The sequence below is a fragment of the Petromyzon marinus genome, chromosome 32 (assembly GCF_048934315.1).
Source record: "Petromyzon marinus isolate PM22_M1 ecotype Great Lakes invasive population chromosome 32, UKy_Petmar_22M1.pri1.0, whole genome shotgun sequence".
Classification (NCBI taxonomy): Eukaryota; Metazoa; Chordata; class Hyperoartia; order Petromyzontiformes; family Petromyzontidae; genus Petromyzon; species Petromyzon marinus.
This window is the reverse complement of record NC_133698.1, coordinates 755,274-767,582: the sequence shown is the minus strand read 5'-3', so window position 1 is coordinate 767,582 and position 12,309 is coordinate 755,274. Positions and strand designations below refer to the sequence as shown.

General features: G+C 49.0%; 1 protein-coding gene across 8 annotated transcripts in view; it reads right to left on the bottom strand.

Moving 5' to 3' along the window:
- LOC142929609 (transmembrane protein 237-like) overlaps positions 1-12,309 on the bottom strand; it is a 43,899-nt gene that overhangs the window by 25,069 nt on the left and 6,521 nt on the right. For 2 of the 8 annotated variants that reach the window (XM_076071196.1, XM_076071197.1), the window contains 5 exons: positions 12,026-12,039; positions 10,787-10,849; positions 10,593-10,691; positions 10,009-10,084; positions 9,781-9,871 (listed from right to left, as the gene is read on the bottom strand). In XM_076071196.1, the coding sequence (XP_075927311.1) occupies positions 9,781-9,871; positions 10,009-10,084; positions 10,593-10,691; positions 10,787-10,804 (284 nt within the window). In that variant the 5' untranslated portion in view covers positions 10,805-10,849; positions 12,026-12,039. Of the gene's footprint in view, positions 1-9,780; positions 9,872-10,008; positions 10,085-10,592; positions 10,701-10,786; positions 10,850-12,025; positions 12,040-12,309 lie in introns of all 8 variants that reach the window. The other 6 variants (XM_076071200.1, XM_076071193.1, XM_076071195.1 and 3 more) reach the window with 5 other exon arrangements.

Genomic DNA, 12,309 nt, shown 5'->3' with positions numbered 1-12,309 from the left:
TCCGGTAGAGTTGCTTCTGCAGCCATAAGGGTACAAGCATATGCACACCAGGGGGAATTTTAACAGTTTTCCTCACTCGGGCTTGAACTGTAGCGTTAGCCATACACAATGGAGTTGGGGAAGACAAAAACGCCAATCAACGGCCGGAAGGCAACTCAATACACCCTTAATCTACTAAGATCTTAAGGGGCATCCTTCCAAGAAAATCGGTCCCTAAAACACAGGGTACAGTCAATAATTTCTAAACTAGCACCAGACCTGTCATTTGGATATCTCCAATCCGGATTGTTGCCGATATCTGTCCAACGATATCCGAAGTGCAGTCAATTAGCGGCAAAAACGGTATTCCCACGGGAATCAGATCACAGAAATTTTGCGGCAAGGTTTTGTAAATAATTTCCGAAATGATGGTAGCAGATGCTCCTGTATCAATGAGCACCCACACCTCAACACCCTCTACGATCCCAACGACTGTCGATGATCCCGCCGCCGCAGTGATAATATGATGCCCCACTGACCTGGACGCCGGGACCATCCACCACCCGCCAAAACCCGATTCTGATACTCCATAACATGGCGAGGAGTAACGATACATGAATCAGTTGAATCCACTACACTACTATAGAGTTCGTAGTTACTACTGTAGTCAGTGGATACTACTATAGAGTTTATAGATAATACTAAATATTCAATAGATACTGATGTAGTGACATAGAATTGGTTACTATGGTGCCTAGCACCAGTTACTGATAGGGGAACTGGGAGTGTAGTAGCCCTCTCCGCAAGTAGGGTACGCAATGTCATGGAACGGGTCCCTAGGCGGCATAGTTCTGGTGGCTGGCAGAGAGGGGGCAACTGAGGACGTAGCAGCCCGGTTGGCTGGCAAAGGTGATAGAAGGAACACGTGGGGTATGGCCCAGAACTTTTTGGTAGCTTCCAGAAGGGAGCGTGGCCGAGGGCGGAGCCAGGCCACGCTGGGGGGCATAAAAGGGAGGTCCCGAGGCTGGGTCGGTGCTGTCTGCTGGAATTGAGTCCTCCGTGCTACATATTCCCCTAGGTCTTCGGTTTTCGTGCTTGGCACAGTGGGTCAAGGAGTGTGCCGACTGTCCTGACCCGGTTTATGTAGTTATCCTGTTGTGGTCCATAAAATAAACATGTTGCCTCCTGAGTTAGTGTTGCTCAGTGAACCAACCACATCTTGTGTCAGAAGTGCTTAAAATAATTAGCGGAAACTTCCAGTGGTGTGCGATGCTCACGAGAAAGAAACTTCTCGCCATGGTGTCTTCGGACGAGGAAGACAGCGGGGAAGTGATTCCCCAGACAGCCCCGGGGACTGCGACCTCGGAGAATTTCCTGAGGCGGCTCTCCTGGCGGAAGAGCAGGAGGAAACTGACGTCTCCGTGCTACCGTCGTCGGGACAAGCATGCCGGATACGCAGCGCCCGCCTCGGGGACTTGTTGTCCGCAGCAGCAGCGTTGGTGGTGTAGTTGGACATGGAGGAGCCGGAGGAAGACGCTGGAGTGCAAGAGCCGCGTCCGGAAAGCCCCGCCACTGTTGGCTGCTGAAAGTGGGAAGTGGGGGAGCTCCAGCCCATGCAGGGCCGCCATTTTGCTGGCTGGGCGTAGTAACGACTCAAGCCAAATTGGATTGGACTCTTTGGTGTTGGAGCTCATTTTGATGCCGGCCCAAGAATTGGGGTGGCTGCTTGCGCAGGACTTTTGGGGAATACGGAGGCGCCTGAAGGCACAGAGTCCCCCCAAGTCTGTGCATTGGTCAACGTTGATTCTCGTGGGAAAGACGATGCAGATCGGCGAGGGGAGCGAGATCAATGGGGTGGGACTCTTCTTTGTCCAAGGAGTGCTCCCGTCGTCTGTTTTAAGTGCGGCCTGCCGGGTCACATCTCAGGGGATGCCGCACCGACCAGGGGAAATTCCCCACGACGGCGTAATCTTTCACTCTACCGACCTCAGCACCACCGAGTCCACGGGCGAGTCGCGATGCATCACACACCCGGCCGTTACAGTCACCTCATGCATCTTGTTCGCGTGCCGAGTCAGATTCATGTATCGTTACTCCTCGCCGTATTATGGAGCGTGAGAATCGGGTTGTGGTGGGTGGCAGATGGCCGCAGCGTCCGAGTCAGTGGTTGGCGTTGAGACATCATATCATCGCTGCGGCGGCGGGATCATCGGCAGTCATTGGGATCGTGCAGGGTGTTGAGGTGCGGGTGCTCATTGGCACAGGATCATCTGCTACCATCATTTCGGAAATTATTTACAAAACCTTGCCGCAGAATTCGTGTGATCTGAGTCCCGTGGGAAGACCGTTTTTTGCTGCTAATGGCTGCTCTTTGGGTAGATTGGAGATATCCAATCTAGTTTCAAAATCATTGGCTGTACCCTGTCTGTGAGAGACTGATTTTCTTGGGAGGATGCCCCTTAAGATCTTAGTAGATCAAGGGTGCATTGAGTTGCTTTCAGGCCGTCGATTGGCGTTTTTGTCTGCCCCGACTTGATTGTGTACGGCTAACGCTACGGTTCAAGCCCTAGTGAGGGAAACTGTTAAAATTCCCCCTGGTGCGCAGATGCTTGTACCCTTACGGCTGCGGCAGTAGCTCGACCGGTAAAATCAAAGAGGTGGGGCTTCTTTTTCCCCTTCAAACAAAGCGGCCCGGGGCCTTACGCTGGTGAGAGCGCAAACTATTGTTAGGAATGACCAGGAACCTTTTATCCAGGTGTTAATGCTGGTCTGGGTGCCGCAGTGATACAGGCGGTTACGGTCCTGGCTCACGCGACAGCAGCGTGTTGCGAGGGAACCAAAGGTTGGACTGCCCGAATCGTGGCTGCAGTGGAGCATGGAGGGGTGACGGACGAATCTTGGTAAGATGCGCTTTGCTCCGAAAGCCCCGATTTATCTTGCAAACAGAGGGCCGAATTGCGCGCACTTCTCAGATAATTTTATGTCTTCAGTAAGGGGAAGTATGACATGGGCTACACGTCCCGAATGCATCACCACATTGATACGAATAGCACCGTCCCCATTTGTCAAAACCCATATAGATTCAGCCCGAAAGAGAAGGACCATGTTCGGCAAGCGGTCTACGAGATGTTGGCTGCAGATATAATTTCCCCATCCAACAGTCCGTGGGGGGCTCCCATTGCCCTTGTTAAGAAGCAGGACGGGAGTTTAAGAATTTGCGTGGATTTCCGAAAGCTTAATAAGGTTTCCATGGCGGATGCGTACCCGCTCCCACAGATGGATGACTCATTGGACGCCATATCGGGTGCGTGGTTCTTCTCCACCCTCGACTAGTTGTCGGGATTCTGGCAGTTGCCTCTGGATGAGAGTTCAAAACCTAAGACTGCATTTCATACACCCCAAGGGTTGTTTCAATTTAACTGCCTCCCAATGGGACTCCACTCGGCTCCAGCCATGTTCCAGAGACTCATGAAGTTGGTATTGTCAGGACTCCAATGGGATTCGTGTCCGATTTACCTCGACAATGCGATTGTAATTTGGATGAATGTTCGAGGAACAATTACAGCGATTGCGAGCGTTTTTTGTCAAGATGCGGTCAGCTGATCTTAAGTTTAAGCCGCAGAAATGCCACCTCTTGCAAAGGTCGGTTCGGTACCTGGGGCATATCATTAGTGAATCCGGGATAGCCACAGACCCAGACAAAACGCATGTGTGCGCACATGGCCAACCCCCACGTTGGTGGGTGAGGTGCACAGCTTTGTAGGGTTCGCGTCTTATGATCACCGTTTTGTGCCCGGGTTCGCGACAATTGCTAAACCTCTCCATATTTCTCGCTGCAAAGGGTCACACATTTCAGTGGGGGGAGGAGGCTGCATTTGTCGCGCTGCATGACAGCCTGGTCAACGCACCTCCCCTTCCATACCCCGATTTTTCATTGCTGTTCATCTTGGACACGGACGCCAGTGATACCGGAATTAGCGCTGTACTGTCTCAGGTTGTGAACGGGGTGAAGAGCATAGTCGCTTATGAGAGTCGGGTACTGTGCCCCGCAGAGCAGCGCTACTGTGTGACGCGCCGAGATTTACTTGCCATAATTTATTTTGCGCAACAATACCGTCCGTACCTGTATGGTACAAAGTTCGGGGTGCGCACGGACCATGCTGCTCTCCAATATGCACTGCGGGTTGAACAGCGATCGGGGAAACTCTCCAGGTGGTTAGAGATCCTACAGGATTACTAATTTACAGTCGCCTATAGGAAAGATGTCCGTCACTACAATGCAGATGCACTGTCGTGACTGCCGCCAATGAACCAGTGTGCATGTCTTACGGGTGTCGGGCGCTGTAAACCTGCGGAGGCAGGTTTATCGCACACTGTTGTGGCATCGGTGGATGTCCTACCACCTAACACGGCCGACGCGTGCGATAGCACGATCGCTCTTGCACTCACTGCGGTGCTGCGTCTGGAAGGCGGAGGGTGGAAAAGGGTGACAGGGTAGAGTTATATGGGCTGCCCATGAAAGGTTGAAGCACCTTGGGGTGCAGAAAACATTGTCGACTAAGACTCGATTTCTTCTGGCCCGGGATGGCAGAAGATGTCTATAATGTGCTGAAGGGGTGTATGGAATGCACTCTCCGAAAACCCCCACCGAGGAAGGGCCGACCACCGCTGCAGTCTATTGGCGTGTCCCGGGTGAACGAACTCGCTGCATTCGATATCCTCAGGCCCTTCCCCACCACTTTGCGGGGGAATAAATATTTGCTGGTCGGGGTAGAGTACTTATCACGGTGCCGGTGGCTTGGCTGCTGCCGGACCAGTCGGCTGCATCCATCACTGAAGCATTCCTTCATGGGTATGTGTTGGATAAGGGTGCCCCGGAATGCCTTCTTGCAGACCAGGGCCGAAATTTTTCATTTAAATTGTTGAAGGTGTGTGATTTATTGGGCACTAAGAAGGTTCAGACTTCGCCCTACCACCCCCAGACTGATGGGATGGTGGAACGCCTGCATAGGACCCTGACATCTATGTCGTGCCAGAAATTATTTGGGTCTTTCGGTAAAGTCACGTAGATAGGTTCAAAGAAAATAACAAAAAACTACGACGTTTCGATCGCAACACAAGCGGTCATCATCAGGAAAAGGGGGTTAGCTTCTAAACTGTTTATAAAGGTTAAAAATGGGCATAGCCCAAATGTCAGCTGCATGGGTGGGGCAGCTAATGTTAATGTAAGTGATGGGCAGCAACCGCGATTGGCAGTGGGTTTCCACCAATTAAAGGGCTGCCAGGTAAAAATTAGCATGTTAATGTAAGATCGGTGAGCAGCCTTTACGGCAAGTGCGCTGAGGTGGCTATGTTAATGTGAGATCGCAGAGCCACCGCCATGTCGAGGTACGGCGCGCGAAGGTGGCTGTGTTGGTGTGAGAAATTTAACCTGTTAATGTAAAATCGGAGAGCCGAAAATAACTAACATCGGAAGGTGGCAGGATGGGAACATCACAGCCAGTTATGACTTTAACTGGTTGATAACATCCTTCCAATAATTGCTAAGTTTGTACCCATCTTCTGGGTTGAAATTGTGTCTGTGTCTGTATATATGGATGGCTTCATGAATTAATCTTTATTTACAGCCAGTGGGTTTGCAAAGTACCTTCGTCTTAGAGAAATCAATATCGTGTGAGCCCACCACATTAAAACAATGATCAGCCACGGCCGAGGTATTGGTCCTACCATGTTTCAGATCTGCCTTGTGTTCACGAACACGGTCTGAGACATGTTGCTTAGTTTCCCCAATGTAACTACTGCCGCAGACGCAGCTTAGTTTGTAGACGCCGGGGTATTGCATGTCAGGGATCACATCCTTCACAGATGGGATCAGATCACATGTCCTATTATCACCTTTATGTCGCCGGGTTCGCCACCATCGTGAAACCCCTCCATGCCTTGACAGCTAAAGGTCAGAAGTTTCATTGGGGGGAGGAGGAGGCCGCATTTGTTGTGCTCCACGAGGCCCTGGTGAACGCCCCTCCCCTCCGCTACCCCGACTATTCTGCGCTGTTCATCCTTGACACAGACACGAGCAACACCGGCATCGGTGCAGTTCTGTCCCAGGTTGTCAACGGGGTGGAGTGCGTCGTTGCATATGGCAGCAGGGTGTTGTCGCTGTCCGAACAGCGCTACTGTGTAATGCGCTGGGAACTACTGGCGATCGTTTTTATTGTGCAACAATACCGCCCCTACCTGTACGGCAGACGATTTACGGTGCACTCGGACCATGCTGCACTACAATATGCTTTGCGTATTGAGCAACCGTCAGGCCAACTTTCGCATTGGTTGGAGGTCCTTTAGACTACTCCTTTGCGGTTTGCTATCGAAAAGGCACTCAACATACGAACGCCGATGCCCTGTCGCAATTGGCCCCACCCGACAGGTGGGCATGCTTTTTCGGCTCGGGGCATTGTAAAACGCCATGTGATGACTCGCCCCCGCCCCTCGCAGAGACGGCGAAGGTGGATAGCCCCGATTTAGCCGAGGGTCCTGTGGCACGGGACACCATCCTTGGGCTAGCCCTCACAGAATGGGGGCGCCTCCAGGTTGAGGATGCCTCCCTGGTTAGGATGCGTCGCCACATCAAGGAGACGGATGGTGGTAAGAATTGTGGCGGGGTGGCCTCTATTGTCCTGCGGGACGGCCTACTCATGTATTGGGATGGGCGCCTGCGCCGTCATGCCATTGTTGCTCCCACTGCCCTGTGGGGTAGGGTCGTTTGGGCGTTCCATAAGCGGCTGCTGCACTTGGGGGTGCACAAGACTCTTGCCACGATCCGGCTTCATTTCTTCTGGCCAGGCATGGCAGAGGATGTTGCAGATTTGTTAAATAGACGTGTGCAATGTGCACGACAGAAAAGCCCAGCCAGGCCCTGTTGTCAGCCATTGCAATCTATTCAGGTCTCCCGCATTAATGAATTGGTTGCTCTCGATATCCTTGGTCCATTTCCCACCACCCCTTGTGGAAATAAATATTTGTTAGTCGGCGTAGAATACGTCTTGCGCTGGCCGATGGCCAACCAATCGGCGGTGGCCATCTCTGAGGCGTTCCTCAATGGCTACGTGATGGAAAAGCATGCACCTGAGCGTTTTTTGACCGACCAGGGCAAACATTTTTCTTCTAAATTGCTGAGGCAGGTGTGTGACCTGTTGGGGACTAAGAAGGTGTGAACGTCACCATACCACCCCCAGACTGATGGAATGGTGGAGAGGCTGCACAAGACTCTGATCTCGTTGCTGAACCACCAGGTCAGCGAATCACAGCTTGACTGGGATCTGCAGATCCCCGGGGTTCTGGCCGCCTATAGGATGGCTCCACACACATCCACCGGCTACTCGCCATTCTTTCTCATGTACGGCAGAGACCATGACCCTTCAATTAATGTCGAATTACGTGTTGCACCCGACAAAAATAAGTCCACGATCTCGGATGCCATGCGCCTTACCCTTCAGAAGATTTCCAAAGCACGCGAGGCTTCCAGGGAAAATTTCGCATCACGCCAATTGGCTAAGGAGCGGCTGAGGGGTTTCCGTACTTCCGCCCATGCCTGGGCTGCTGGCGACAGAGCCTGGCTGCACTGTCCTCAGGTGCCGGTGGGGACGTCGTCTAAATTGCTTAAACCCTGGAGGGGACTGGTCGATGTGCTTTGGGTGGTCCGACCACAGTGTGTTCAGATTCGGTTCGGTCGGCGGACATGGTTTGTTCATCCGTTGCATCTAAAACCCTTCATCGCTCCTCGTGTATTCATCCCATCTCCAAAACGTGGGGGCCGTGTGTCTAATGTGTCGGACGAGCTGGGGGATGTGCCCGCTGTGATTGACCCTCGGCGGCATTGTGTGACTCCTTACTCAGGCGCCGCGCGACTGACGAGGTCCATTCTCCATTTGCACCGGCTCCGTTGGCTGCAGAGGACGGGAGCATGTTGGCCCGGCCGGCCGTTCGACGACTCTATTGAATGGTTCTCCTGGGACCTCCAGGGAGTGCACGCCCACATACCCTGGGGGCCCTGCCACACGGACTCGCTTGAAAACTCGGTTTTCGTGATCCCCATGCTTACACGCACCTACACTATCGGTTGGTTCATATTCTTAGCTCTTTCGGTAAAGTCACGTTGAATGGAAACAATAAAATAACAAAATATATATAAAAAATTTAAAATTCTCACGACGTTTCGACCATAACACAAACGATCGTCATCAGGTGTGTCGGTTTGCATTAATTAAATATATTTTTATTGTTTTATATATATTTTATTATTTTATTGTTTCCCTTAAACGTGACTTTACCGAAAGAGCTAAGAATATGAATTACTGCAGTCACGAAAGCTTTAAATCAAAATTTATCGGTTGGTTGTCGCGCTCGTTGTGTCATGCCGGCTATTTGCTGAACCTAGCTTGTGTTGTGCTCGCGGGCGTTGTTGCACGGTGAGGGTGGGAGATGTGGGTGATGGAGGGGATTCCGGCGTCGCGTGTCAATTTTTTTGTTGTTGTGTGTTGTTGTCGGGGCTTACCTTTTTCCCCATTGGGTTGTACATTTGTTGACAGTGTAAATATTGTATAGGTGGGTTTGGGTATTTAATTGTTAATTGTTGTTATTGTTCTTGGTTTGTTGAGGCGCACTTTGTTCTTGTTAAATTGTTAGGTTAATTGATAGTTAGTTGCTAAGGGGGAGTTGTCAGCCGGGACGGCTGAATGCTACGAAGGGGGGGGGGGGGGGGGTGTGATGTAGTGACATCGCTGGCTGTTCCTGTGTGGGGCCAGCCTGGGTATGGCACGCCATGCAATGTGTTGATATCATGGACAAAAATGAATGGGGTTGCAGTACCGGGCCTCGTGGTGCTCAGGGAGCATGGACTGCCAGCCCTAGTAGATAGAGTGCACAGGGGGGTGCCGGCTTCGGGAACGGGGTTCCACGGCACTTTGGTTGACCCCAGAGGACACGTGACCGGAGGTGTCTACCCAGGGGCCCCCAAAAGGGGGGCTGGGGGGACCACGTGTCCGGTGGAGAACCTCCTCGAGAGTTCGAGAAGGGAGTCGTGGCTAGGGGCAGAGCGAGCCCCGCCACATGGGATAAAAAGCCGGGTCCCAAGTGGGACGGGGCTGTTATCATCCTGAAGACTCTACGTGCTGCCTTCGCCTGAAGACGAAGACCCACCTGGGACGAAAACCCAAGCTGGGGTCCCGTTCGTAGTAGCTACTCCCCGTGTAGCTAGTGTAGTTAGCCCGGTGGACCACCACCTTAGGTTAGCATCTGGTCAAGGGGCAGTTACCCCATTTGTGTTAGCGCGGTGGATTAATAAATGTGTTGCCTCCAGCCCGCGCGTCTGAGTGTCCGTTTGTGCCCACTACATATGTATATGTTATGTTTTTAAGAGAAGACAAGTTTTGAAATATATATTTTCCCCCAGGCAATGCCGGGTTCTTCCTGCTAGTATTAAATAAATATTTACAAGAAAAAAATACCACTGAAGTCACCAAAAATCACAATGTGACAATTTCCAAGTGTTTTCTACTTAAGGAAATTGCGAGTCATTTTAATTTGGACCGTGATGTCGGCTTGTCTTTTATGGTTAATAGACCCGCAGTCTTTACCAGAGTGGCTTGCTGGGCTCAAACCGCCTCTGCAATAAGCGGTGTTATATGGTACCGCTGGGCCGCGTTACCACCCCTGTTGGATGTACATGTCTCAAAAGAAGGTATGTGCATACTACATGTCCATATTCTGATCATAAGCAAAAGACTGATGGAATTGTCTTACTTGGTTCTCTTTTTGGGTTTTCGCGTAACCTTCTCATCTTCGGGCAGACCTGGGGTATTTTGTTCCATAGAATAAGGTGTCTCACCAGTGCCTAGAGAAGACATCAGAAATAGAAAAAATATCACACTGAAATTCATAACTGACTTTCTTGCACAACATGTGTTTGCAGCTTTGTGTTATCATATTAATATACTTTTGTGCCTTTGAATGCTGCTTTTACAAAAATACCTCTCACACCACCACCATGCAACTGTGGCATTCCACAAGGAAGTCTCTGTTCATGTCTGGCTTGTAATGACCTCATCTTGGAAAGAGGAAAAGTCTCAGTCCCAAGATATCATCAACAGCCATGATCAATCCAACAATGTTGCATTGCAGCAATCAATCCAGCACCGAGCACACGGTTTAATCACTTCATCTCCTCCTCGGTGTTCTTTCTCTCGGACATGTTCTATTCCTCAGTTATTATTCTCAACCACGGTCCATCGTACCTTCTGATCATGAAGCGTCCAAGCCAAGCAGACTTTGCTTAATAGTTCGGATGTCATTAACCTGCATGCATTCTCTAATCCACTTGTTTTTTTCCCTGTCTCTCAGTAATTGCAAGCATGCTTCTCTCCATGCTTCGTTGCGCACTTTCATTTTTTGTTCGTTGATTATGATTCATGGCTATGTTTCTGACCTCAAAAAAATGTGTATTCCATTACACATGAAAAGTTTTGCAAGTCATGACTGTGGACTATCTTTGAATGGGTGTGTAAAGACCGACAATAATGTGCAGTGCATTATTGCACATGATCCAGCAGCATTACCTGTGACATGTGCTTGCTTTTTATTTTTATTTTGGACCCCTGAAGCTGGGATCTCTGATTCCTTTTCACTGTTGGATCCAGTCTTTTCAGTAAATCTTTCTGTGAACACTGAAAATGTTTCCTGTTAGGCACTGTTCAGAGAACATAACATAGCCAATTATATAAAAAGTAGTGGACATGAAGCATTTACAGACCTGACTTTGTGTTGACATTTTTCTTTTTCTTCTTTCTTACAGATGTCAGTGGAATATCATCACCTAACCAGGAAAAACACGACACCATCACTAGGATGGGGTCCTATCCAGAGAAACCACTTGTGTATGGTTCTATATGACGCCGGCAGATATGCGAGATGAATCAGTACTCTGCTGCGAAATACAATCCAGCATTTTAATTATCCTGTAACAATAAACACATTCTCTTTGGTTCTATTCGGTAAAGTCACGTAGGTAAAAAATAAAACAACAAAAATCACGACGTTTCAGCCACAACACAAGCGGCCTTCATCAGGTGAAGGGATCAGGCTGTCTCGAGGACAGCGCTGGAGTTAAACACAGCCACGCTCAGACCGCGACCTTTAAGCTGTGTGCGAGGAAACAAGGTGCCTTGACAAAGGAATTAGCATAAAAATTAGCATTTGATTGGCCGACTTAGCATGATGAACGGTGGAGAGGTGGTGTACATGCGGGTGCACATGCCGATTGGCGCGGGGGGGGGGGGGGAGTTTACCTATTGATGGTGTGAAAAGGGAATTTTTAAGAGCTGCGAAAGTTTGGGGTACCACTACTTGAAAAATATACTGTACCATTGAAAATTAGTTTAATGTTTGGTTCGATTTAGAACATCTTTCCAATGGTTGCTTAATTTGAAACCATCTTCTCGGTTGAAATTGTGTCTGTGTTTCACAGACACAGATCTACAAACACAGACACAATTTCAACCGAGAAGATGGTTTCAAATTAAGCAAATTCTCACGACGTTTGTGTTATGGTCGAAACGTCGTGATAATTTTTATTGTTTTATATATATATTATTATTTTATTGTTTCCCTTCAACGTGACTTTACCGAAAGAGCTAAGAATAACTGTATATATAATTGTAACTCTTTAAAATGTATTATGAAGCAATTACTCTTATCCAATAGTGAGCCTTACATGCAAACGAGTGCACCAGGGGTTGTTGCTATCTTTTGAAGGTGCTATTTCACAGACGAACTTAGTCTGCCGATGTTGAAATGTGGTTTTACCAAGTTGTCATTGGTGGGTTATTTTCCCCAAATGTTGAAGTGTCGAGTGTGATTCCAGCACACATGTCCAACTCTTTTTTTAAATGACGTTAGATTCTTACCATTACTGGACCAGTACCCTGCCACAGGCATTAATGCATTAAGTCAAAACAACCACCTCAAATAGTTTGAGAGACCATTCACTTACCTTCACCCCCTTTTCTGTAAAGAAAAATACAAACACATAAAATACATTGAGTGATGCAACGACTTTAATCTTTTTGGCATGAATACAAGTGTTAAGACGTTCAAACACCAATTACAAGGCATATACCATACCTGTGATATAAAAAAACGCTAATATGCTTTGATAAAGCATGCACTTTTGATTTAAAGCTTTCGTGACTGCAGTAATTCATATTCTTAGTTTTTTCGGTAAAGTCACGTTGAAGAGAAACAACAAAATAACAAAATATATATAAAACAATAAAA